Here is a 24,395-nt window from a genome sequence, read left to right on the forward strand (position 1 = left end):
CCCCCTTCGGTACAAAAAGGTACCTTCAAGACCGTTGCCGCATCATCCCATACCTGAAAGAGATAAAAAAAGACAGAAAGCAGCACACGGAAATGACAAAAAAGGACACAAAAAGGTAGAAAGCAAGAGAGAGCCAGCCTCACCTAATAATGTTTTTGTTTGTCTCGCGGTTTGATAGTGATAGCTCAAATTTTCCACTCTCTTCTGCCCCCATCTCCCCCCCTTTTGTTTCTTCTTCTCGAGTTCGATGGAGCTGACCGACCCTCTCCCCCTTATAGAGTATCCTCGTCCTCTCACTCTCTTCACTTCCTTTTGACTTGCAAGATCCCTGTCGCCCTGAAATCCCCCCTCACGCACTTCAACAAGTCAAGCAAACAAGACGGGACAAAAAGACTCGCAAAAAAGCCATTTCAAGCCATCACGATGTTTTTTCTTCTCTCCCCGGCAATGGCGCAAAGGTAGAGCCTCTTAACTCCTTTGTCCACTTTCTTTTTCCCTTCATCACTTCCCGACTACAAAAGAGTACAAGCGAGCCAAAGTTCCCCAACGGAGAAAGAGTCACGGAAAAGACGGAAACGCACAAGACAGACCAAGAATAGAAAAAACGTTGTTATAAACACAGAGACCCAAAAACGACTGGGGGGTAGAAAGAGTAGAGGAAATAGCAGGGCTGTCGTTCAATAATTGGATGAGTGAGACGCCCAGGCAGAACCCTATCTGCCGTTCCCTCCAAATGCAAAGTTACCAAAGACGCCTCCTCCTCCGCCCGGGGTCATGGGCCCCATATTGGGCAGGCCGTTTGTGTTGTGGTTCTGCGCCGGGGTCGTCGCCAGATGCGCGGTGCCCGTGTTGGGCGTGCTGGGCGTGTTGCCGTTCTGACCCCCGTTCTGGTCGCCGCCCTGGCCCATCATGGACATGGGCAGGCCAATGTCGGGGATGCCCAGGCCCCAGACCTTGCCGAGATGATCGTCGGGGATCTCGCCGTTAAATATCCTGTCCCGCATCTGGAAGAACACCTTGCCCGTGAGAAGAGAGTCCGAGCCCGCCTGGTGAGCGGAGCCGATACGCTTAATCTTGAGAGTCTCGGCGATATTCTCAAGGCCCGACTTGTGCTCAAACTTTTGCAGTATCTCCGCGGTGCCGGGATCGTTGGGGGTAAGCATGCCCGAGTTGTGAAGCCGGATGGCGTGCTTCATCAGGTGCTTTACGTCGTACGTCTTGGGAAAGTACAGCTTCATCTTGTGGTCAAAGTCCACCTCGTCGTTGGGCAGAGGCGTGCAGATGAGCAGCTTTGTGAGGTATCCGAAGTCATAGCCGCCGTGGAAGGAGATCCACCGGACGTTGTCGAAGCATACCAGACCGGACGGTATCAACAGGGAGGCAAACTGGTGGGGGTCGATTCCGTCACGCTCGAGTAGGTTAAAGTCGATGCCGGCCTGCTGAAGGGACTCGATCGACTTCTCGTTGTACATGTCGTCCTTGAGGGAGAACTTGAAGTTGAACTGCCATGAATAGGGAAACGGCCCCTGGCCAATGTGCCGCCTCGTCGCCGCGCTGAGTCCCAGCTCGGGGCCGGGCCGCGCTGGCGGTGTCTCGCCGTCTTCGTTGAACAAGGTGATGCCGATCTGGATGACCTTGAGCATGTCCACGTTGGTCCGCAGACACTGGTAGTGATAGTCGCTCTTCCCTCTGAAACCGCCCATGGGTCTTGCTACGACGCCAGGGAATTCAGTGTCCTTTTTTTCTGGGTTTCAGCACGATTCATCCTCTAAAGCAGCATGACAACAGCATCATGGCAAAAATGGGCTCGCAAGACTCACCATGGCTACATAGGGGTATTTGTCAATGATGTCTCTCAGCACGGCCATCTCCTCCTCGAGATTATGTTTCCAGACTTCGCGTATCCTGCCCTTATTAGACTGCTGGGTCCGCATTGTGGGATGGTCCATCAAGGCATTGTGCTGCACCGGGCCGCCGTGCTGCTGCTGCGGCTGCTGGAGGGCTGCGGCCGCGGCGTTGGGCCCATGCGCGAAGCCCATCCTCGCGCTCTGGCTGCCGAACCCCGTGTCGGGGAAGCCGGCGGCGCCATTGAGGGCTGCGGCGTTGAACGAGTTGATGTTGTTGGGCGTGAAGGGGTTCATCTGGGCGTTGGCATTGAGGTATTGGTTGCCCAGAGGTCCTCCCTGTGGCTGGCCATGAGAAGAAAAGCCGGGCTGGTGGAAAGGCGCGCCGACGCCGGGCCCACCGCCGAAGGCCCGGAGCTGTGGTGGCATGGGATTGGGGGCCGGCGGCGCGGAGATGTGCGGAGCGAGACGTGTCTCTTGTGGCTGTGGCCTGGCAAAATTGCGGCTAGCTCTGGAGCCTCTGATCCGGTTGGCCAGATGGGTGGGAGTACCGGTCTGGAGGATTCGAGGCCGAAAAAACCGGAAAGGGTGAAACCGGACGTCGATATCACGGTGAAGAGGGGGAGTCGATGGAAAGTCCGGCGGGAGATGGAGCGGATGTGCTTGCTCGACAATCCAGCGGTAGCAGTTGAGCGGATCCTGAGGCGTACGATCGAGGAGGAAATAGCAATCTCTCCGCTGCTTCTTCGGATGCTTCCTGGGCTGCTTCTAACGTGACGTAGGGGGGGGATATCCTGAATGTCCACGGCCTGGTCCGAACATTGGGCACGAGGGCTGGGGCGCACCGGGGAGCTGGTTCGTGACCGCGGGGCAAGTCCGCTGTCGGCCTCTCGAGCTTTGGTTGGCGACGGGAGCTCTCTTTCTACTTGTCTCGAGACAAGGGGAGAGGAGGCGTCGAGAAGCGATGGGAGAGGGAGGCTGTTTTCCTGGCAATGGTGCTGGCGTAGGGCTTTTTCTCCGCCTTGGCTGCTGTCCTCGATGCGGGATCGTTTGCGGTCTCGATTGTCCTTTTTGAGGCGGTCGATAATTGCCTGTCGTTGATTAGCGCTCCGTCGGCGGCACCAGAGGGAGAGAGGTGAGAGAGGGGCGGCTCAGTACAAGAAGGAAGAAGAGACAAGATGAAGAGACACGATCGCTGGGTGCAATTCCAGTCGTTCGTCTTTTCGAGGCTGGAGGAGGGTGACGGAAGCCACAGGCCAAAAAGCACCACTGGCTGGCTATACCTTACTAGCCGGAGATGGCCCGTGCACCTCTTGTCTTGTCTTGATACGCTACGAGCAGTCGGTACCTACTTGTTCGGCTGCTGCATTATTCCGGCCGCTTTCGCCTGACCTGCTCGGACCAGCAGCTTCAATTGCGGGAACCTTCCCAGTCGAGAGAGAGCCGTTCGTTGCACTCCAGCGGTTCTTTTGTCGAGAAACCACCATCATCTTCCAACTGGCACCATGCTTGCGACAAGGTATTTTGCGAATTGGATTGTTTCGGCGCCATAAGGGCGGGCTTTGAATTGTTGCTGACTGGGTTTGCGCGCCCCCTCCGACAGAGCACTGCGGATGGCCCACGGGCCCAAGCCCAACATCACCGGCTTCAACATGCGAGCCTTCAAAGAGGCCACCGGCCAGCCCCGATACGATCCCTGGGAGAGAGCGTTGGTCATTCCCATTTCCAATTCTAGAATCTGTCCCCCCCGTCCTCTGGCAGACCCCTCGAATACAAGCAGATGAACCCCCATCCCAATCAAACGAACAGAGTCAGGAAAAGAGATGAGATGATAACCGAAGAGGAGAAAGCCAGAAGGGGGGGGGAGGGGCAGAACGAAAAGAAACAAGTTACGGAAGGCTGACAATTTGCAATGTTTGAACTGTGTTATAGCGAGGCATGGCGATACGAGGGCACCTTTTCCAGGTGGAACCGCTTCAAGAGCGGCTTCCCCGGCCTGGGCATCGCGACGGTGGCCTTTGCCGGATACTGCACCTACGAGTACCTCTTCCTGAACGACGAGCACCACCACGGCGAGGGACACGGCGAGGCACACCACTAGAGAAGTTTTCTGGAGGAGGAAGAGGGAGAGGGCTGAAGATTGCTTTGCCGGGAGAGAAGCTGTATGGGAGGGGGTTGGGAGGCATAGAGAGAGAGAGAGTGAGAGAGAAAGTGTATATAATGTCAGAGTAAGCGTTGGCCAGAAGGAACCAAATGACCAATTTACATACAGATTACATACTTGGGTCAACTGATCTATGATATGGTAATGCCGCGGCTGAACGCGCAGTATTCACTCAGAATAGATAATGCTCACATACAGAAGATCACAAAATTTCAAAAAGACACAATGCTGTTCGTCCCCTGAAAGTGAAGACAATAGTAGACGTCAGAACAATTTAGAGATAGAAAAAAAAGAGCAAATGTTTAATTCAATCATGTTTCCTATCATAATTCTACGTCTCTCATATAAAACGCTAGTTTCTTTTTCATTCTTTGCTTTCGCAATACGCTCCGACAGCTGGAACTCCCTCCTCGCTTCCTTTCAAGAGCGCCCGTTCCCCAGCTGACAATGCCTTCTACCGTATACACCGCGTAGGAACAACGAAGGAAAAGAGAAGAAGAAGCAAAAAAGGGGGGAGTGAGAGGGAGAAGAGAAGAGATGAAGGCGAAGGGGGATGAAGATATCAATAGATGCAACAAGAAAACGAAAGTTGAGGTGAAAAAAAATTTGTGAAAATGTGGTCGTCATAATGTAAAAAAATCAAAGGGAGACAAATGATGTCCGACTCCAAATGTCATGCCAGAACAAACTGGGTTTGATAACACCGGCTATTTGCTGAGGAAATAAGAAAAGAGACACCCAGACATGCCAAAAAAGAACTCGGGTATGCAAAGAGGAGGTCGTAGTCACGTCGTGTGAGTGATTTACTGCCCGACGCCGTTGACGACGTCCAGGACCTCCTCGACGGCCACCTCCAGCTCGCTGACCCTCTCCTTGAGCGTCTTGTTCTCGGCTTTCAGGAGGCCCACTGTGTCCCAGGCGATGCTGGCGTCCTGGCCCTGGCAGTTGCGGCACCCGTTGATGTCCTTGTTGGGGTCTCCGGAGATGCCCTTGAAGAGCTTCTGGAAGGTGGTCAGCTGCGGTGGCTGAGAGCTCCGGATCACGCGAGACGGGCCAGTTCCTCCAAAGGTGGATGTCCTCGACGGCGGGCCAGGCGGCGCAGGGCTTTCTACATCGGATATGACGCTTAGCGCCGTGTTGGTAGGGCTGCGAGGGCGAGAGAAGATGCTGGCCGCTTCGACGCTGTCTTCATCCGTCTCGAAGCTGAAGTCGGTCTTGGAAGTCTCACCGCTGCGCCTCCATCCTCGCTTGCGCTGTTGCTGGTCCTCCTCGACGCACAGGTCCTCGGATATCGATCCCTCCGACGGCGTCAGGAACTTGTCTCTGGCGTTTGCTCGCTCTTCCATCCGCAGCCTCTTCTCCTTGTTCAGCTCCTCCATCAGCGCCTGCATCACGCCCTCGGTGTCGGCCAGCTTCTGCGCCATGCCTTCTAGCTGCATCTTGAGATGTCGCGTTCTCGTGTCGGCCTCGGCCTTTTCGTCGTCCTGCGCCTCCTTTTCAGCCATTAGTTCCTGGATCGTCTGCGCCTGGCGGTGGTAGGCGGTTTGAAACTTCTTCAGCAGGCCGGTCGCCGTCTGCTGCAGATTCATAAAGGCCGCCGGCGAGAAGGCCTGTCCCTCCGGCGGAGCGCCCTTGGGGAAGAGCGCCGCTTCGATATTGAGGTTGAGGAGCTCGTCGTCGCTTTTCGGCACCGCAACGGGCGCAGGGGCGAGCGCTTTCATGGCCGGCATCCTGGAGGCGATAAAGGAGAGGGCAGAACTGCGGACGGACGAGGGGGAGGAAGGGGAAGAGGCGGAGTTGTTGCTGCTGCTGTTGTTGCTGTTGCTGTTGCTATCGCTTCGGTTGGACACGCGTCTATCCTGACCGACTTCTCCAAGCGAGGTGCGACGCGTCGCAGAGGACGGCGGATTCTGGGAGTCTTGAGTGTGGTGCGAAGAGGGTGGTGTCGAGGCGACGATTGATGATGCTTCGGGGGCTTGCCCGACTGGTAAAGGAATGTTGCTAGTAGTATTGCTGGTGGTCGCGTTGTTTGCGACGTCTGATCGGGACCTCGAATGGCCTCTGGGAAGCTTGGTATTGTGCCTCGGCTTCAGAAACGGCGGCAAGTCTGGACGGCCAGCGTGGTTGTCTTGATAGGAGATTGTGGTGGACTGGCGCAGAGGACTGTGGTTCTTTGGAGGAGAGGCCGGTCCCACAGCGTACAGGGCGTCTCTTCGGTCGACGGAGAGGCGAGGATTGCTGGTGGCACGAGGCGTCGGGGCTGCTGTGAGTGTCGTCGCTGCTCGAGGTGTTGACGGGGAATCCGGGGCGAAGCTTAAGCTCGGTGAGAGAGGAGGCGTCTGAGTCTGCTGGCGCTGGCGCTGCTGCTGCTGCTGCTGCTGGGCTGGCTGGTACGGGTACCCCTGGCCGGGGGTTGCAGTCGAGCTGCCCATTTGCCCGTTCAAGTGCTTCTGGCTGCGGTGTAGACAAGTAGGAGGGTGGAGAAGCGGACGGAAATATTGGAGCCAGGCCAGCAGGTCAAGCAACCAGCCACCCCAGTAGTTTTGCGATCGCTACCGATGCTAGTCGACTGTGCGTTGGCGTCTGTTCGGCTGAAGATTTTTCTTTCCCTTTGTTCCTCTTGTATCTTTTCCCCGGTTCGATGTCGGTTTGAGATGGAAGAAGAAGGAGAAGAAGAAGAAGCGATCCTCCTTCGCTTTGTTTGATCCCGCTGAAGGGAGTGAGAACGAAGGAAAACGCGCTTCAATCAAGCGAATCTGGTGAGCTCTGGGTGACGACGAGCTCGACTGGTCCAGGAACGAGACCCCGGCTCTCCTCTATTTTCAGTGGGCTCTTGTTCGAATCCGACAGTCGGCGCAACTCCGACAAGCGTCGATCCAGCTTGCCGAGCGCTATTCGCTCTTTTTGGGGCGCGACAACGGGATGCTCTCCACCGGTGCTCAATGCGCAATTCAGCAGGGCAAAGGGGACTCTTCGTAGCACCCGTACCTGTCGATTGTATGTATGTAGGTACGAGTACGAGCGGTATCGTATGCAGCAGCTGTATCGTGCCTCGAACCGTGCGCAAGTGTGCGTGACTGTGCCTGGACGTGCCTGTATGCAAACGTGTGCAAAACGTGCTCCGTCCAAGTGCGGCGGCTGATGCTAGTCGAAGGGCCCTGGACCGAAAGCTGCAGGTCGTCTGCAGGTTGCATGCACAGGATGCTGTGAACGGTGTAGCGGTCACGCACAAGTCGCCTCATGCAGCAGCCAACTCCAGTCTTTTTTTCTTGCTTGCCCTTGGCCAAGGCCGCTTGTTCGACCGCCTCGACGAGAATGTGGGCTCCTTGTCCCTTTTTCTCTCTTGCTGGGCTCCTCTCTTCTGCCCCTCGTCTTCTTCTTCTCTTGTCCCCGTCAGCTGGCTATGCTGTTGCCTGTATGACGGGACTTTCTGGTTGCCTCCAGCGACCAAAACAACGTGTGTTTCAGCGATCCGAGACGGCGAGATGGTCACTGCCCGCTGGCTCTGGGGCCAAGACGGTACCTGTCTGTCTCAGATGCGCGCGAGGCCCGGCATGTGAAGAGGCCGGGCTGGAATGGAAATGCTGATACGCCGGACGTCAGTCGAGTCTGTGGGCAGGTCGAGGCTAGACCTGCGATCCGGTGCTGGATGCCGTAGATGCGGTGTGCACGTACACGTACACGTACACGTCGTATCACTGTGCTTCGTGCTGGTTTGTACGAGTTGTGCCGTGTATCACGCCCCAGTCGTCGGTGTCTTCCGCCTGTCTGGCTGTACTTGTACTCGTACCTGACATACAAGGACAGGCAAACTGAGTCGGTTGCTTCTGCCCTGTCCGTGGATCCGCACACAGTCAGAACCGGTTGCGGCAAGTCGGTCAGGCAAGGCAGCAGATACGTAAGCACACACTGTGCATACCTCGTACCTAAGCGAAGAGGCGGAAAGGGGAGCAAAGCAAAGCAAATGTTCGAGCAACTTCGATATGGCGGATCGTCTGTGAATCAATGCCGGTTGTCGAGGCAGAAGAAGTAGAACGAGCTGAAAAGTGCAGGGCCGAGCGACGGAGGAAAACAGGGACAAGGGGCACAAAAGTAACTGATCTGCCACTGTTGTCTGCAGGTGTCCCTGATGACAGGCTAGCGGCACAACGTGGCGGCCATGAGCAGCTGCATGCAGCCATCGTCTTGGAAAATGATAGATGCGGGCGAGGATACCTGCACACACGTGCTCACGATAAGAGCAGCCACTCCATCAAATTGCAAGCTGTGTCTATTTCACGATAGAGGTGTACAGATACTGTAATAGGGCTGGACTATTGAGTGCGTGAGACCCCATGTTGCTGAACACACGCCCCAGCTTCGATCAGATGGGATCAACGACAAGCTTGACAGATGCTACGGGGTTCTGCAAACAACCTATTCTGATCTATGAACTGTAGGTATATGTATGAATAAGAATCGCTAATAGAGTATCCATGGGCCGAGTCATGACGGGTCATCTGGTCAAACGAAGTGTAAATATTTATCGGCAGCTCGTGCTGAATACATGAACTACCATCCTCATCAGACTTTCTCGACATCAGAATAGCCACAGCAGGACACATCGTTGAGTGCCACATTTACTCTCTCTAAAACCCAAAGTAGTCTATATCAAAACAACAACAGGCTCGTACACCCAGGGAGACAATGCTCGGTAATTACCCAGTGAGAGATAGGATACCCTCCATTGATGCCTACCTTACCTACCTATTAGTTGGCAATTGCTACTGTACCTAAACCGCAGAGAATATCCGAAAGCCGGATAACCAAAGCGAGATGAAACAGCTGACGATACTATTTAGTGCCATGATTGACGCCCATATCCAAAACAGCACCCCAGCACCTCTTCGCCTTAACAGAGCAGTCATTCCGGCGTTCGAACCATATGATAAATGCTCAAGGAACGCCTTCAAAGGGAGATGAGAAAAGTAATACTAGTATAAACCCAAGAAAAGGAAGGAAAAGGCAGATTCCCGTGTTATACCCTGCCACCAAAGAGTGCCCCTGCGCCCAAAATATGTCCTATACACTACTGCAAAAAGGTAGTTTCGCTTAAAACCAAAATCAATGCGGCGTGTCCGCTTCAGCACCATTCGCCAGGCTGCCATACACCCCTTTTCACACCCTGAAGCCTGTGAGCCGAGCTCATCGCAATTCAACCGAAGGAAAGTACCGTGGTCCGGCGAACCCTCGAGTGATGACCGACTGGACGTCGATGTTGCTCCCCGGGTCGTGGGATGAGCTCCACATCTTGAGCAGGATGAAGCGGCCGGAAACCGGTGGATCGAACTTGATGGTGCACTTGCTCTTCTTCTTTTCAATGTAGAACCGTGCGTGAGGAGCGAGCAGCCGGCCGCCGACCGCACGAACGGCTTCCTGCGTGGCGTTGGCGTGTGCATCCATTGCCTCAGACAGCGAGAAGCTGGGCGTGTGCTCATCGTCTCCGTCTCTCTGCCTGTGGATGATATTGTGACGGCGGCTGTGGTGCAGGAGGAGGTCGTCTGAGGTGTCCTGGGGACTAAAAGGCATCACAATGTCGTCTGCGTCCGAGTCAATGTTTTCAAAGGGGAGGGAGCCGATGCGGTTGGGCGTGCGGTGAAATCGTGTCCCGTCATAGCCGTCGTCATCGTCGTCCTCCTCGTCGCTGCACTCCGTGGTCACGCGGAAATCCGACATTTCTCTATTAAACTCCTCGGGCATCTCAGGCAGTCGGCTCTCATCGTCATCCGGTCGATACACATAGGATCTCCTAGTCCTGGTGCTCGTGGTGCCATCTACGTGATGCTGAATGGATACTATATGCCGAGGTTCCCGTTCGAGGACCAGTGCATTGTCTCCGTCTGCAGTTCGTGACCGCTGTCTCGATGACGGGGCATACTGGATTTGATATTGAGCGGTCCGGCTTAGCATGTCGTCCTGGTGCATGGTGACGAAGATCATGCCCTCTCGAACGCTGCGACCTGTGTTAGCGCAACGTTGAATGAAGGATGGAGAGGGTAAAGCCAGACGATGGGTTGAACGTACGGATGGGAAAAGTTGGTGGCGCAAGGTGCCTTGATAACGAGCTCCTGCAGCGTAAACACACTCCCGCCCTGGTGTTGCAGCACAATGTTGCATCTGTTCCCCTTGGTGCAATAGACGGAATTGTCATCCTTGAGAATGTTCTCTGCCGCGTAGGAGGACTGGTTGGAGAACATGCCGCCGTCGCAGCTCACAATCTCCATCCGCAGCTGGCCCGGCTCCACCTGCCCATATCTGCCGTAGCGGAAGGGCTTGATACCACTGGAGCCGAGGCGATCGGCATCCAGCTTCCGCCGCTTGCTCCGGCGGTTGTCCTCTGGGAAATCGTGGGAGCGGAGGGGCTGAGGAATGGTGGTGAGGGCGGATTGGGTCAGGTCCAGCAGCGCCCTCAGGTTGGTGTTTGCCTCATCGAGAGATCGATCCAGATCGTCAATGTTGGAGCCTCGGTCGTCGGCGGCGGCATGAGTGTGCGTGCGAGGAAAGCGCCGCGTGGACCAGCGGCCACCGTAGTCCAGATATCGCTCGCCGTCGCCGCGTGACGCCAGGCGATCGTCGAGGTTTCGGATCCGCTCGGCTCTGCGGGCAGCGGCCGTGGTAGACCATTGAAAGCGCGGTGGTGAACGGGGAGCGGCAGCGTCGCGGCCTCGGGGGGAGTTGAGGGTGCGCAGCGGGGGCAGCGTCGACGGCGGAGACAGCGGAGGGAAGTCGGGCATGGCCTCTCGCTGCCGCTGGTGCGGATTCGATCCCGAGCCCGACCACGACGACATGGCTGACAGTTGGCTGAGTCGTGCTTCGTACTCGGACCCCAGCAATGACGCCGCCGTCGATGAGACAGCGCTGGGATAGTATTGAGCAGTTGCAAAGATTCGAGAAATGCTCCCGCTCGGCGACGAGGACGGTTAAATGCTCAAGCAGGGGCGTCGCGGTAGATACAGTGCCGTCGACGATGGAGCTGCCAGGGTTGCTTGCCGTCGAGGTGGCGGCAGTCGCAATAGCACTGGGCAGGGCAAAGTTGGGACGTCAGTTGGGCGATGCTCAAGTGACCAGTGGACCGGGACTCCATAAATACCTTCTGTTAGAGTATGTTGGGCATTCGATGCGGCAGATGCTATCAGCCACCAAGGCTAAAGTGGTGAGGGCACCTATCTCATAGGTTGGTGGACCAGTAAAGAGTAAGATGCGCGAGAGGGAACTGTGATCTTGTCAGGAACCGTTAGGTGGCGGATATCTTAGTTGCTTAGGCAGAGCGTGTGGTGAGAGCAGCAGCAGAGGAAGTAGACGGTAAGGTAAGCCGAGGCAACAAAGAGAGGAAGAAGGGCTGGTTCTGCTTCAGTGGCCACCGGCAGGCGGTCTTGACTCATGTGAGGGGAATCACGGCCTTGATCAGCTCATCGTCTCCAGCTTCTGTCTCTTCCTTGGTGAGGTCTCTGCCTGTCGCGCTTGCAGGCAAGGCAGCACGGCTAATGGCCGGCCTCCGCTGCTCACGCGCACTCATTCGCTCGGGCACTCACTGGAAGATGAAGCCCACGGCTGTCTGGCGGAAGCAGAAGCAGAAGCAGAAGCAGAAGCAGGCTCGAGCGGAGATGGAAGTAGAGGCGGGAGAAGATGAAGATGAAGCAGCAGAAGTCAAGTTGGTTCTCGGTGGCTCGGGCTGGGATCGAATGACGGAGTGAGACGTGCGGTTGAAGAGAGTTGAGCATGGTTGGGGACAAGGAGCCCGTCCAATATGTCGCCGGCTTGAGGGAGCTGACAGTAGGTACAGTATGTACAGTGCACGCGGGGTCGCTTGGTGCACTTTAGTGGGCAGCATGCGCTAATCCCGGCACTAACCCGCTGTTTCTCTGCCTTGGCCGCTGAGGAGCAGCAGAACTTGGCGATGATGCATCTGGGTGGTACCTTGGTAGCGCAGTGCAGTAGCATCGTCGGCATCAGAGGAACAGCAGTTCGAATCATCGGTGCAAGAGGAAGATGCAAGACGGCTTGATTTGTCCAATGAGTCTTTTGCGTCGTCACGATGGGGCCGTTGGACTTGGAGGGATATGGCATCTCGAGTCGATGGCTGCATCATATCCCCTCAGCTGGTGGATCGATGCGGAGAGAAGTCCTCATGTCTGATACTTATAGGCTTGGTACAGTATAAGACGGTTCAGTCACATCAAATCCAAGGCTTCGATGTGAATATATGAATCAACAGTAAGCGAATATAATATATATGCTCTGTGAGTTACCGGTCCATCTCAGCAGATGCCAGCTGCGTACGCTGATGCAGATGCTTCTTGTAAGTTATGAGGACTGCGGGTGTTGTCCTAGACCCACCGCTAACAGCTACTGGGTACCTCGAATCCCAGCACAGACACACCCACGCAACTGTACCCCTCCAGCAGCACCCTTAGCCCATGCCTAGCGCCAGTTCTCCAGCGCATCACCGCTGCACGGCTGCACGCAAGGCTACGGGCATCCGATCCGCTTTGATATTCTCTCTTCTGCACCTCTCCGAGTCAACGGGACAGCTGCATCCCTTATTTCTTGACACTGGCTGTGTGAATGCGTGTCTTTGACCTGCTGCCGGCACCAGATTAAAGCTGCTGGGATCCAGAATTACCCGCCCAATTCCATCCAAAACGAGTTACTTTCATCTTCAACTCGTTCACTCGAGCGCAGCCTTGCCGCATCTCAACACTCCATCCTCACTCATCACGATCCCCCCCCACGGTCCGCTCACCCTCGCAGCTCATCGAGTCTCGAGCAATCTCATCACAATGGACCAGCAACCCAGCAATGGCACCAGAGACGCCGCCGCAGCATCCATATCCGACGCCAACGGCGGCGTTCCTGGCCTGAACCCCGATCTCGCCGTGCCGACTTCCATGCCAGCCATGATGATGCCCGGCCAAGGCTTCATCCCAGACCAATCTCTCGCCACCACAGCCGCCATCCCAGACGCCTCAGCCACGGCTCCTCTCATGTTCAGCAACGGCAACGGCGTCCTTGCCAACAAGGCCATCACAGCAGGTAAAACACAAACCCATCTCATCCTCTCATCCCTCCTAGCTCCACGCTTTTCAGACAGCTCACAACTCTCTCTCTCCCCTCTTTTCGCAGATGAAATCGCCCTCTATGACCGTCAAATCCGCCTCTGGGGCATGGCCGCCCAGGCCAAGATCCAAAACGCCAACATCCTGCTCATCACCATCCGCGCCCTCGCCAACGAAATCGCCAAGAACCTCGTCCTCGCAGGCATCGGCTCCCTCACCGTCCTCGACAGCGCCGCCGTCACCGAGGCGGACCTGGGCGCGCAGTTCCTCCTCTCCGAGGTCGACAGCCCCGTCGGCATGAACCGCGCCGAGGCCGCCAGCGCCGCCCTGCGCAAGCTCAACCCGCGCGTCCGGGTGCACGTCGACGCCGAGGGCGTCAAGGCCAAGGGCCCCAGCTACTTTGGCGCCTTCGACGTCGTCATCGCCACGGACCTCGACCCGGACTCGTTCAACCTCATCAACACGGCCACCCGCCTCAACGGCAAGGCCTTCTACGCCGCGGGCACGCACGGCATGTACGGCTTCATCTTCAGCGACCTCATCGAGCACGACTACGTCATCGAGCGCGACCTCGGCAACGTCGCCACCCAGCCGCGCCAGGAAACCCGCACGCGCTCCATCGTCAACGTCCAGACCAACAAGGAGGGCGCCAAGACGGTCGAGTCCGTCACCAAGCGCGAGCTCTACTCCACCTGGTTCCTCGCCAGCGACGTCGCCGGCCTGCCCGACGAGTACAGCAAATCCAGGCGCCGCCTGCGCAGCGTCACCCCGGCGCTCTCGTGCCTGCGCGCCCTGTGGGAGTTCATGCAGATCCAGGGCGGCCGCCTGCCGGGGACGCGCGAGGACCTCAAGCTCTTCACGCAGATCGCCACGCAAAAGCACAAGGCCCTCAACCTCCCCAGCGAGACCCTGAGGCCCGAGTTCCTGCGCAGCTTCCTGCAGAACCTCGGCAGCGAGATTGCGCCCGTCACGGCCATCCTGGGCGGCCAGCTGGCGCAGGACGTCATCAACGTGCTCGGCCAGAAGCAGCAGCCCATCCAAAACATGGTCATCTTCGACGGCACCACCATGGAGGCCCCCATGTACCCCCTCCATCCCGAGGGCACCCTCGGCGCCAATCTCCTCTCCAGCGGCGGTGCTGGCGGCGCCATCGTCGACCCCCTGACTGCTGCTCCTCCTCCCCCTAATGGCGGCAGCGCCATGGTGATGCCGCCCGAGATGGGCTTCGATGCCTCCTCCTCCTCCTCCGGCTTGCTCGTCCCGCCGACGCTGGATCCCGCTGCCGCCGCCGCCGCTCTTGCCCAGACGCAGGGCATGTCCATGGGCGTAGACTTGACGGCTCCCGCGACGAGCGCCGACATGATGGCCTCCGTTGCAGCCGCCCAGCCGCCGCCTCCTCCTCCTCCCAACGCCAGCAGCAGCAGCGCCCAGGTACCATTCGCGCCGACAACCGGGACAGAATCCGTACCTACTACTTCAGTTCCGGAAACGCAGGCACAAGTAAGCTCAGCCGACAACCCAACAACGAGCGCACCGCCTCCGAACGACCCAATGAGCGCACAATGAGTTTAAGTTGCTCCATTGAGTTTTCTCAGACGGCCCCTGTCAGCGGGAGAGCGAACTTCGTAGACTAGATGGCGGGAATGGAACGAGATATATGACACTTGAAGATGGAGGATATGATACAATACATTGGATGGGGACGAAAAAACATTCAGGATGAATATAGCGGGCAATACTTATCATGCATGTACCAAGGACGCAGACAAAAGGATAGGGGCATTGTACGTTCGAGTAGCTCAGGATTGTACGTTTTAAGTAACAGGCAGGATACGTTCATAGCTAGTAAGCAATGTATGCAAACATCACACAAGACACATCATCGCAAGCAAGGTCATCACTTCACCTTCACTCGAGGCGATTATAAGTAAAGAGACAACGACTTTATTCACATCGTGTCAAAGTACCGAATATCCCTTAGACGAAAGAAGGAGGAAACAAAGGCAAACCTCAGAATCCGTCCCTCAGCGGGAGAGGTTCATTCGCAATCGGATGCAGATAGTAAACTTCAGAAGAGGAGAAGAGAAAATCACAAAAATCAAACCAAACACCTCCTTCCTTCTATCACAGCCATCATCGTGGCATCTAAGCATCAAGTTCCCTCCAGTTTTTGGTATCCTTCCCTTCCCTGTGCGACCAGCAGAAAAATAAAAGGAAAAATAAAAGGTAGAAGACAATAAAAGACAAAATAGCAACTAAAAATGCGAGACCCCTATATTGGTACAACAGAACAGCAGAGAAAGATAACCTTGCGTAGCGCCGCATTGGTGACATCTCGTGGACGCCCAGAGCACTGTGCCGCAATGGTATCGCGATATATTGTAGGTACAGCAACTTGGCTGTCACCTTACGGGTCTTGAGGGGTTATGATGCGCCCTCCGCTGGGGGCTGAGGCTGGGCCTGAATGGAAGCCAGAGCAGCCCCCTTTCGAGCAGTCTTCTTCTTTGATGCCGTTCGGCTTGGCTTCCTTGCGCGACGGCCGGGGGTAGTTGGTTGTGGTGAAGGGGTAGGGGCGGTTGTAGAGGCGGGCGTTTTAGCTCTCCGTGGGCGAAGACGGCGTGACGCCGTCGTGCCATTCTCAGAGACGGGGTCATCAACAGGAGCTGGCTCGGCAGGAGAGGGTCCTGCGGGCGCGGGGTCGGCTGGAGCCGCGGCTTGCTCGACGGAAACGGTGGCATTCCCATCCGGAATTGGGGGAGTTGGGTAGAGGTCCAGGTCGTCAGCCATTGTGCGCGGCCGAGCTGGAGTTGTGACGCGTGGGAATAACGGTGGAAGGTGGATGGTGTGTGGTTCCGCAAAGCGAACAGACCAGTTGGGATGAGGAGGAGTGGGATGAGAAGTCGTGGCCTGAAAAGCCGTGGCCTGAGAGTTCACAAGGACGCCCTGAGACGCTGGCTGACCGGGTGTTTCCAATTTCTATCTGGAATCATTCTGGTCAGTTCCCGCTTCGCCTGTGCCCTGCTGATTGGCCTTGCTCCGTTTCCGATGCTGGTTCACGTTCCAACCCCTAATTTGCGTGGGACCAGACTTCGGAAGGGCGGCCGATGCTCCTGTCTCTTTGTGATCATAAGGAATGGTCTTTAGCTCCGGCTTGCTTGACCATGTTCGGTGAGCGGGCACTGGGGCGGGCTGTAGTTTGCGATATTTGCCGGTTCCAGCATCGGAGGAGCCCGAGGGCGTGGAACGATGGCGGTGCATCGAGCCGGGGACCCCCTGGGGTGTCCCGGGAGGGCTCTGTCCCATGGGACCAGACATTGGCTGGGGGTGGCCAAAGGTCGGCGAAGGCATCTGAGGCGCGTAGCCAGGGCCGGACGGTCCCATGTAGGATTGCTGTGGCTGGGGGGCGGGCAGGATCCTTTCCTGTGCGAGTGGCGGCATAGGGGCCAGGGGCTCAGGAGTTGGGTAATGATAGGGTCGAGGGGGGCCAGGTGGATAGTAGTTGTTCATGCCATGAGGAGCCGGCCTCATCATAGGGTCACGCAGCATGTCATCTTGGACAGGCTGTGAACGACCTCGAGGCGGTCGGAGAGGTGGCAGTGGCTGCGGCGGCAGTGGTTCGGCAGAGAAGGGCATCCTAGGTGGAGGAGGCTGCGGGTAATGCTGCTGGTGCTGCGGGTGCTGCTGCTGCTGGTGCTGCGGGTGCTGCTGCTGCTGTTGCGGCGGCGGCGGACCCTGTGCCTGTGCCATAGCTGGAGATGGCGGGGGAAGCTGAGCGCCTGGAGGCGGGGGCTGCTGTGACCAGTAGCCATGAGAGTATGGCGTGCCGGGCCCCGGAGCCGGGGGAGCCTGTGCTTGAACCGCAGCCGGCGACGGAGCGGGAGCGGGAGCTAGAGCGGCCGGCGGAGGGGGAGGAGCCTGCTGAGACCAGTAATGAGCATAACCCGCGGCGGGTACTGGAGGAGGGGGAGCCTGCACAGGCGCCGACGCTGGGGCGAGCATGGTACCTTCAGGGCCATAGTGTGCCATACGGCCACCTGCGTAGAGAGGGTCGATCGGTCGGATAGCCCCCATGGGCACGTCTCGAGGAGGCTCAGGCACGGCGTAGCCGTTGTAGGAGTAGTACGCCTGGTGCTGCTCCTGAGCAGGCTCAAGGGGGGCATGCTGCGCGTTGATGGGGACTTGGCTCATCGGAGGAGCAACGGGTGGCACGTCCTCGCGATGGACCCTCATCTCGGATTCTGCCTCTGGCACGGCCACGTGAGGTGCCCGCGTCTTGACGATAGAGCCCTCGGGCTCTTGCAGGCGAGTCTCGACGTTGCACAGCTCAGCCAGGAAGTTGAGGTTGAGGCTGTTTGTCTCGGCAGCAGCAGGCGCTGGGGCAGGTTTCGAATCCGTGAAGACATCTCTAATGGCATCATATCTTGTGGCCTTTGGGGCAGGCGGCGGCGCAGCTCGCGTGTTCAGCTCGGCCTCGACAAAGGCGGTCGCATAAGTAAGGACGGACATGGCGGCAAGGCCACCCTGCTGGGGCGGCTCCGTGGGCTCTTCCTCTGTGGAGACCTGCTCATCTGTCTCGGGCGAGGTCTCGACGGCCTCGGGGATGGACTCGAGCTCCTTGGCGGCCGTGCCCAGGGATCGGCTGCGAAGCTCCTCCTCGGTGGGCAGGTACTCGGTGACGGCGACATCGTCGAGGGGGATGTCTTGCAGCTTGCAGAAACGCCGCATCGCGGCATTCATCTTCACCCTCACCGGCTCGTCAACCACGCGACGATCATTAACCGTCCGCTGGAAGGAGCGGGAGGCGTGGGAGATGCGGCCCGAAGGCTCAGCGATGAACACCACCGGCTTTCCCGGCATGACGTACGGCTTGGTCGGCTCCTGCTCGTTGGTGCTGGTAGGCAGGAAGACGCCGAAGCGGGGGTGGAGGCCATGCTTCTTGACGAGCTCCCGATCAAAGTCGGACGGAGTGGTGTTGGAATAGTCGTAGCCATTGCACCAGTAGTCAAAATGCATGCCGTTGCTGTCCGGGGTATCGAGGTATTTGCCTCGCTTGGCGTGCGTGTGTCCCTTGGAAGAGTCGTTGGTGCTGTCACGGAAGCCAATCTCATAGTCCTCAAAGGTGAAGAGTCGCGGAACGAGGAGGCGGCTGTTAGCGCCCCTCTCCTTCGCCGACGGTCTCTGGTTGTACATGCGGCAGCCGTACTCGTCAGCATCCGAGATGTTCTTGGGCAGGGGAGGGCTTCTTTCATGAGCGCCGAGCTTGCTATCGGATCTGGCGACAACAACAGGGGTAACGCCATTGGAAGCAATGACGGGCTCGGGAGTGACGGGACCAGAATCCTCCTCCACGGGAGCTCCATCGGTGTGAGATTCAATCTCCGTAGCCAAAAGTCCCTTGGCGGGCGTGATGGGGGTGGTGGGCAGGGGCTGGCTTTCAAAGTTGCTGCGAGTCGTCTTCTTGACGGTGGGCTGGCCCTCGGGCTGGTCTTGGGCGCGACGCTTGACACCACCCCGGGCACGTCCGCCCCTTCCTCCTCGAGTACCAGAAGAAGCGGCAGCAGCAGCAGCCGCAGCGGCGGTGGCAGCTTCGGCATCGCGGGCTCTTTGCCACATCTCAGTGCCCTCGACCCGCGAGGGATAAGGGACAAGGTAACCGTCCTTGTAGGATTCATAGATGCCAAACTCTTTGTCGAAATGCTCATCAGAGATGACCTTGTACTCATACTGGTCATCGGATATCTAAAAAGCATCACCGTGTTAGCAGCAACATCTTGATGAAGGGCCGGGACAAGGCTGCTGAAATAGGCTAGGGGGGCGGAAGCCAAGGGGGGGAATGTCGATCAGGGCATGGCAGGGCATGACTAATAAGACAGCCCAAGATACTTACGTCGATTGGGAGATCCTTTGAGCGAAGCGCACCAATGATGCGAACACGGTTCAACTGGCCATCAATGAACCGGTCTGCAAGGTCTTCAAAACCAAGCTGCAAGGAGAAGACGTGTTAGTCATGAAAAACCCAAGAGTGAATGGGGAAACAAGAAGGAAGAGAGGCTGAAAGGGGTTTGCTTCGATGAGCAGGTTCGATAGAAATACCACGTACCTCGAATTCCTGCTCCGTGACATAGATCGCGGAGTCGTAAGTCTCTTTGGCGAGTTGCGTCTTGGCTTGCAACTGGCGTTCAAACAGGGCAAGCTTCTGCTCCAGGCGTTGCTGAAGCTCGCCGGTCGCCTCATACTCATCGAGGTCGAAGTTGCGCAGGACCTCGTCGATGGACCGGTCGGCCAGCTCCTGCAGGGCGTTCTTGATGGCATACGAGACGGTCTGGTAGGTGGCCTTGAGATCTCTCTGGCGTTCATACGCGGCCTGAACGCGAGAGTCGGCGAAGCTCTTGGCTCGGCCTCTGCGAGTGCCGCCGCGGCCAGACTTGTTGTTTGCTGCTTTGGCGACGCCTGCCGCAGCGTTGTTGGAAGCACCTCTGCCGCCTCGGCCTCGACCAGCCCGGCCACCGCGCCCACCTCGGCCACGGCCACGGGCAGCGGGTTCCCGCTCGTTCTCAGCAGCCATGGCGAGAGGCGAGAGAGAGAGCGAGCGAGTGAGTGAGGGGGGGGCAGTAATTACTGTGTCTGGGGTGGTGTAGGGGTACAGAAAGGGTGCGGCAAGAGGCGTGGAAGGAGTGTAGAAAAAGATGTCAGTGTAGAGCCGGGGTTGAGGCCAGCCAGGTGAGTAAGCTAGGAACAAAAGAGCACGCGCGCCGCGGTGCCGAACAAAGATTGATCAACGACGACGAAGGTGCGACAAGGAGGGAAAGAAGGACGAGCAGGCGGAAACGAACAAAGGCGGCCTGGCCGTGGATGGTGGTGAAGAAGAAGAAGAAGAAGAAGGGGAAGAAGAGGTTGAGGAAGAAGAAGAAGAAGAGCTGCTTGTGTTGTGCTGATGATAACTGGAAGGCAAGGCAAGGTGAGTTTGGACAGCCGCCACAAACAGTGTTTGAAGGGAAAAAAGGGCCTGGCTGGCGGTGCTGTAACCTTGGGCCGGCGCACGGGGTACCGAGTACATGCACCAGACGCCGCTAAGGCTGGGGAGTACCGCCGCAGGTACCGCGCACAGTGCGACTGCTGGAGGGAACCTTAAAAGTGAAGAGAAACTGACGCTGAGCTGACTGCGATGTGTGCTGCCGCTTGTCCTGCCATAGGCTGGCGATTGAGCAGGAAACCGGGCTCTTTCGTCTGATCTCTTGGGCGAGGGCTCGCTCACGGCTCAGCAACAATAGCAGAGAGATTGGCGGTTGCGGCTATTGAGGCAGCGGCGGACAATCAGACACGCAGCAGCCCGGCTGAGACTGAAGAAGCGGGTGCGCAGGGCGAGCACAGGGTGAGCAGGATGTCAGTCAGAGCAGCTGGACGGAGGATGTGTAGGGATGTCTCTCTGTCTGTCTCTGATGCCGAAGAACCGCGGGACCGGCTGCAGTATTTATGAAGCAAAGGCAAGGTCTGGATGGACTGGAACATGAGAACGAAAAAAGACCTTTGTGCTGGTGCTGGTGCTGGTGCTTGGTGCGGCCGGCCAGTCCCTTTTCTGGACCCCCTCAGCCTTGGCCCCGGCCCAACCGCCAGCTCGCACTGGGAGCCGCTTGAGCGACGGGGGTCACTCCGCGGTACTGGGAACCTCGCCCAGCAGCCTCGCAGCGCAGCGCAGGACCTGCCAGCGACTGGCGGCGCGGCGCCCAGGCACAGAAGGCTAGGCCCGATTGGGACGCAATGGCCTTCCTCCGCGCCCTCTGGTTGGCGCGGACGAGGTGAATCTCCGGCTGCCGCGCTAGGGTGGGCCGCTGGGGGTGGGAAGGGGAGCAGCGATGGCAGCAGGTACCGGTGACCTGCAGGGGACAGGCGAGGAGAGACGACAACGGCTCCTCACCGCACAGTGGAGCAGGCGATTTGAGAAACCTTGGGGATAAACAGGCGCTCGCCTTGTGGACGAGAAGCGCGGGAAAAGACAGGGTGAGTGGCTGAATCATAGAATGGGCGACGAACTCTACTTCAAGGTTCTGTGCTGCGAGAGCCAAAGCTGTTAAGCCTGGGAGTCTCGGTTTGCTCACGATGGCTACGTGGACGTGTGGCGAAACGTGGTTGAACATGGCAGCAGAGGTGGACATGGGAATAGCAATCAAGAGCCGTAGGGCTCTATGGAGTTTACCTAAGTAGTCGCTACAGCATTAAAATCTCTTTCTCCTTGCTGTACTCGCTGTTTTGCTTGTTCCTCGCTTGTATGAGAGGGGAAACACTGACACTCCTCCAGTAGGTAGTAAGGTAGACAAGTTTCTTCCTCCATCAACCCGGGACAAGGACACCGGACAGTCCAAAGCGTGATGTCACTCCCAGCAAAGCATCTCCATCTGATACGTGTACAAAGTCTCCTACCGACACATTGTTCCATCTCGTTGACCAGCAAGAAGAGACCCCGGCCAGATGCCGCGGCCATAGAGGTGCGTTCATCCATCTATCCAGCAGAAACACGCCATGGCGCAGCTGCAGGCGAGCAAACCAATGCAACTGGCGGCACACCAGACGTGCCAAGTGCTCGCCTGTCCGCCCCAGTCCCCTGCTGCAGGTTGGGCACGATACATTGTGCCTCCCGCAAGGTAAGGTATGCAGGGCAAAGCCTGATGATTCCCGCTTGTCCCTTTGAACTACGGCCACAGTGTGTGTGTGTGTGTGTGAAGAGACAGGTACCTACTTACGGCACTGCCTATTTTGGGTCAATATCACCTTGTGCGGCAAGCCGCAAAGTCCCGAGAGAGGCGACCTAATTGAAGCTGCGCAACACATGGGTAGCATGGGAAAATAAACACAAGAATTGAGATGCGTGATGTGTGAAACAGAACGTCACGTTGGGTCTCACGCCTTGCGCTTCTTCTGCTGAGCGACTACCTCAGGTACTCGTACATGCAGGGCACCTGAGATGATGAACGCACGTGCAGTGATGCGTCACGCTGCCCTCGTAGGAGCGGCTAGTGCTGAACCTCTTTGCACAGACGGAACATTGGGTTGGGGGGGAGGAAGCAGAGAGAGACAAGTTGCAGGTACCCAGCCATGCTCGCGAATTCTCTGATCGTCTGGCTCGATCCTCCCGATCTCGAGCAACCCCGATTTCTCTCCCCCCTTCCCTGTTTGAGATGCTCGCCCTGTGTCCCGCGAGAGGCTGTTTTGCTTTGCTCTGCTTTTTGCAGCCCAGCGCTTCTGCAATACATCCCTCGTAGTAGCGGCAAACAGGTCCGCCGTCCCCACCTCCCCGAAATTGCCTCTTTGGGATCCAGGCGCTGCGATAACAGCCAAGGGACTAAGACGGGCGACGGATAAGGCACTGCTAACGCTGCGCTGCTGTTAGTGCTCGAGGATCATCTTCAGCGCGTGCGTTGGCCCAGTGCAGTCTCGCCTAACTTGAGTAAGTGATGAACCATGGCAGAATGCATGAATAATTGAACGAAACATCTCGTCTCTCAACTCCCCCCGAAACCGTCCCACCGCACGCGAGATCGACCGCTGCATCTGCAAGCAGCGCGGTGCTGTGCTGTACTTCAAGTTGTACTGCACCTATAGCATCTCACGTATTACGCGCACTTGTCGCTTGTAGCGCAGCGCAGGTGCTCCGCAGAAATCGTGAGCTCCAGCTGCTCTTTGATCCCAGATTTTAGCGCGGCTTTTCTTGGCCACGGCCCCTAAACGACTTGCGCTTTTCGGGCCTCTGCCGCCGCGAGCCTCGCCGCTGATTGGTCGCATCGCCCTCGTCCGCTTGCCGCCATCCCGCCCGATTAGTTGCACGTGAGATCTGCCTTCGTTGTGCTTCGCTTTTCTGCTTACCTTATCCATAACCTTTTCTGTAGACTCTTGAGGCCAAACACCGTAAAAAGTGGTTCCCCGTTTCGGGCTCGGCATCTTTTACACCAGATTTTGCATCATCACCTCGACTTCATTGGATCATTGCATCTTATTCTCTTGTCTGCCAACGCATTATACCCTTCCAGTGCATAGTCAATTGCTGGAGCCGCAATCCATCCAATCATCGCCCCAATGGCCAAAAGACGGAAGCTCGCCCACCCGCCCGCCGCGCCAAAACGACCCTCCGCACGCCCGCAGCCCAAGGACAAGAACCAGCCAAAGGGCCCCGGCGCAAAGGCAAAGAAGAAGCAGCAGCACCGGCAGCAGCAGCACGACGAGCCCGTCATCCCCTTCAGCCGCCACGACCGCATCCTGCTGGTCGGCGAGGGCGACCTGAGCTTTGCTGCGTCCATCATCGAGCACCACGGATGCACAAACGTCACGGCCACGGTGCTGGAGAAGAACCATGCCGAGCTCGTCGCAAAGTATCCCGCTGTGGACGCCAACATTGCCGTAATCAACCGCCGACCGGGTCAACAGCATGATGAGGACAAGGATGAAGAAGTGAAAGAAGAAGAGGAGGAGGACGAAGAAGAAGAAGACGACGACGAGGACACCGAATCTAAACCACCCACCATCACCAACAAGCTCATCTACAACGTCGACGCAACCAAACTACCCCCCTCCGTCGCCCGCTCCCCCCACGACCGCATCATCTTCAACTTCCCCCACGTCGGCGGAAAGTCCACCGACGTGAACCGCCAGGTGCGCTACAACCAGGAGCTCCTCGTCTCCTTCTTCCAGCGCTGCCTCGCCTCCCCCCGCGCGCCGCTCGCCCCCGGCGGCTCCGTCGTCGTCACCCTCTTCGAGGGCGAGCCGTACACCCTGTGGAACATCCGCGACCTCGGCCGCCACGCGGGCCTGCAGCTCGAGCGGAGCTTCCGCTTCCAGGCGGCGGCGTACCCGGGGTACCACCACGCGCGGACGTTTGGCGTCGTGAGGAACAAGAAGGGCGAGGAGAGCGGCGGCTGGAAGGGCGAGGATCGGCCGGCGAGGAGCTTTGTGTTTATGAGGAAGGAGGAGGTGGAGGGGCAGGCGAGGAAGAAGCGGAAGCGAAGTGGCGACGATGATTCCTCGAGCGACGAAGACGACGAGTGATTACTATTCCAGCATATATACGGATGTATCGGGTCTATCGAACAAAGCATATACTACGCAGATATCGGGTCTTATCGAAAAGCGCATTGTACATATACAACCGGAAGGGACGTGGACGGATATCCACGGCAATCTCATTAGAAAGGGGGGCAACGGCGTTTATGGCTGGGATTTTTTGGCTTTTTTCTTCACATATCCTTCTTCTGGTTATACCTATCCAAGTAGTAAAGCAATGGGATGAGTTCAAGCTCCATCGCC

The 24,395-nt window shown here is 57.4% G+C and overlaps 8 protein-coding genes across 8 annotated transcripts; 3 read left to right on the forward strand and 5 right to left on the reverse strand.

The window, feature by feature from the left end:
* Positions 1 to 713: 713 nt before the first annotated feature.
* On the reverse strand, positions 714 to 2,273 carry BBK36DRAFT_1133056 (CAF1-domain-containing protein; the record flags this gene model as incomplete). The annotated part of the gene is made up of 2 exons (XM_024892063.1): positions 714 to 1,736; positions 1,821 to 2,273. The coding sequence occupies 2 exons, from the start codon at positions 2,271 to 2,273 to the stop codon at positions 714 to 716; spliced, it is 1,476 nt and encodes a 491-aa protein (XP_024751150.1).
* A 1,172-nt stretch (positions 2,274 to 3,445) lies between these two features.
* Positions 3,446 to 3,927, forward strand: BBK36DRAFT_1131912 (hypothetical protein; the record flags this gene model as incomplete). Its single annotated transcript, XM_024892017.1, has 2 exons — positions 3,446 to 3,552; positions 3,777 to 3,927. Coding segments are annotated over exons 1-2 (246 nt in total), but the record flags the coding sequence as incomplete, so codon positions are not given.
* An 884-nt stretch (positions 3,928 to 4,811) lies between these two features.
* BBK36DRAFT_1167135 (hypothetical protein) lies at positions 4,812 to 6,440 on the reverse strand (the record flags this gene model as incomplete). Its single annotated transcript, XM_024895007.1, has 1 exon — positions 4,812 to 6,440. The coding sequence occupies one exon, from the start codon at positions 6,438 to 6,440 to the stop codon at positions 4,812 to 4,814; it is 1,629 nt and encodes a 542-aa protein (XP_024751152.1).
* Positions 6,441 to 9,192: 2,752 nt separating this feature from the next.
* BBK36DRAFT_1167136 (hypothetical protein) lies at positions 9,193 to 10,781 on the reverse strand (the record flags this gene model as incomplete). The annotated part of the gene is made up of 2 exons (XM_024895008.1): positions 9,193 to 10,000; positions 10,072 to 10,781. 2 exons carry the CDS (start codon positions 10,779 to 10,781, stop codon positions 9,193 to 9,195), a joined length of 1,518 nt encoding a protein of 505 aa, XP_024751153.1.
* A 2,046-nt stretch (positions 10,782 to 12,827) lies between these two features.
* On the forward strand, positions 12,828 to 14,669 carry BBK36DRAFT_156194 (hypothetical protein; the record flags this gene model as incomplete). Its single annotated transcript, XM_024897645.1, has 3 exons — positions 12,828 to 13,080; positions 13,171 to 14,205; positions 14,584 to 14,669. The coding sequence occupies 3 exons, from the start codon at positions 12,828 to 12,830 to the stop codon at positions 14,667 to 14,669; spliced, it is 1,374 nt and encodes a 457-aa protein (XP_024751154.1).
* Positions 14,670 to 15,527: 858 nt separating this feature from the next.
* Positions 15,528 to 19,676, reverse strand: BBK36DRAFT_156196 (hypothetical protein; the record flags this gene model as incomplete). Its single annotated transcript, XM_024897646.1, has 4 exons — positions 19,204 to 19,676; positions 18,991 to 19,086; positions 16,161 to 18,842; positions 15,528 to 16,010 (listed from the first exon to the last, which is right to left on the reverse strand). The coding sequence occupies exons 1-4, from the start codon at positions 19,666 to 19,668 to the stop codon at positions 15,528 to 15,530; spliced, it is 3,726 nt and encodes a 1,241-aa protein (XP_024751155.1). The 5' UTR covers positions 19,669 to 19,676.
* Positions 19,677 to 20,689: 1,013 nt separating this feature from the next.
* On the reverse strand, positions 20,690 to 21,256 carry BBK36DRAFT_1157522 (hypothetical protein; the record flags this gene model as incomplete). Its single annotated transcript, XM_024894019.1, has 1 exon — positions 20,690 to 21,256. One exon carries the CDS (start codon positions 21,254 to 21,256, stop codon positions 20,690 to 20,692), a length of 567 nt encoding a protein of 188 aa, XP_024751156.1.
* Positions 21,257 to 23,171: 1,915 nt separating this feature from the next.
* Positions 23,172 to 24,137, forward strand: BBK36DRAFT_1193951 (hypothetical protein; the record flags this gene model as incomplete). Its single annotated transcript, XM_024896832.1, has 2 exons — positions 23,172 to 23,492; positions 23,592 to 24,137. 2 exons carry the CDS (start codon positions 23,172 to 23,174, stop codon positions 24,135 to 24,137), a joined length of 867 nt encoding a protein of 288 aa, XP_024751157.1.
* Positions 24,138 to 24,395: the final 258 nt, after the last annotated feature.

Source organism: Trichoderma citrinoviride (assembly GCF_003025115.1).
Source record: "Trichoderma citrinoviride strain TUCIM 6016 unplaced genomic scaffold BBK36scaffold_4, whole genome shotgun sequence".
In the NCBI taxonomy this organism is placed as follows: domain Eukaryota; kingdom Fungi; phylum Ascomycota; class Sordariomycetes; order Hypocreales; family Hypocreaceae; genus Trichoderma; species Trichoderma citrinoviride.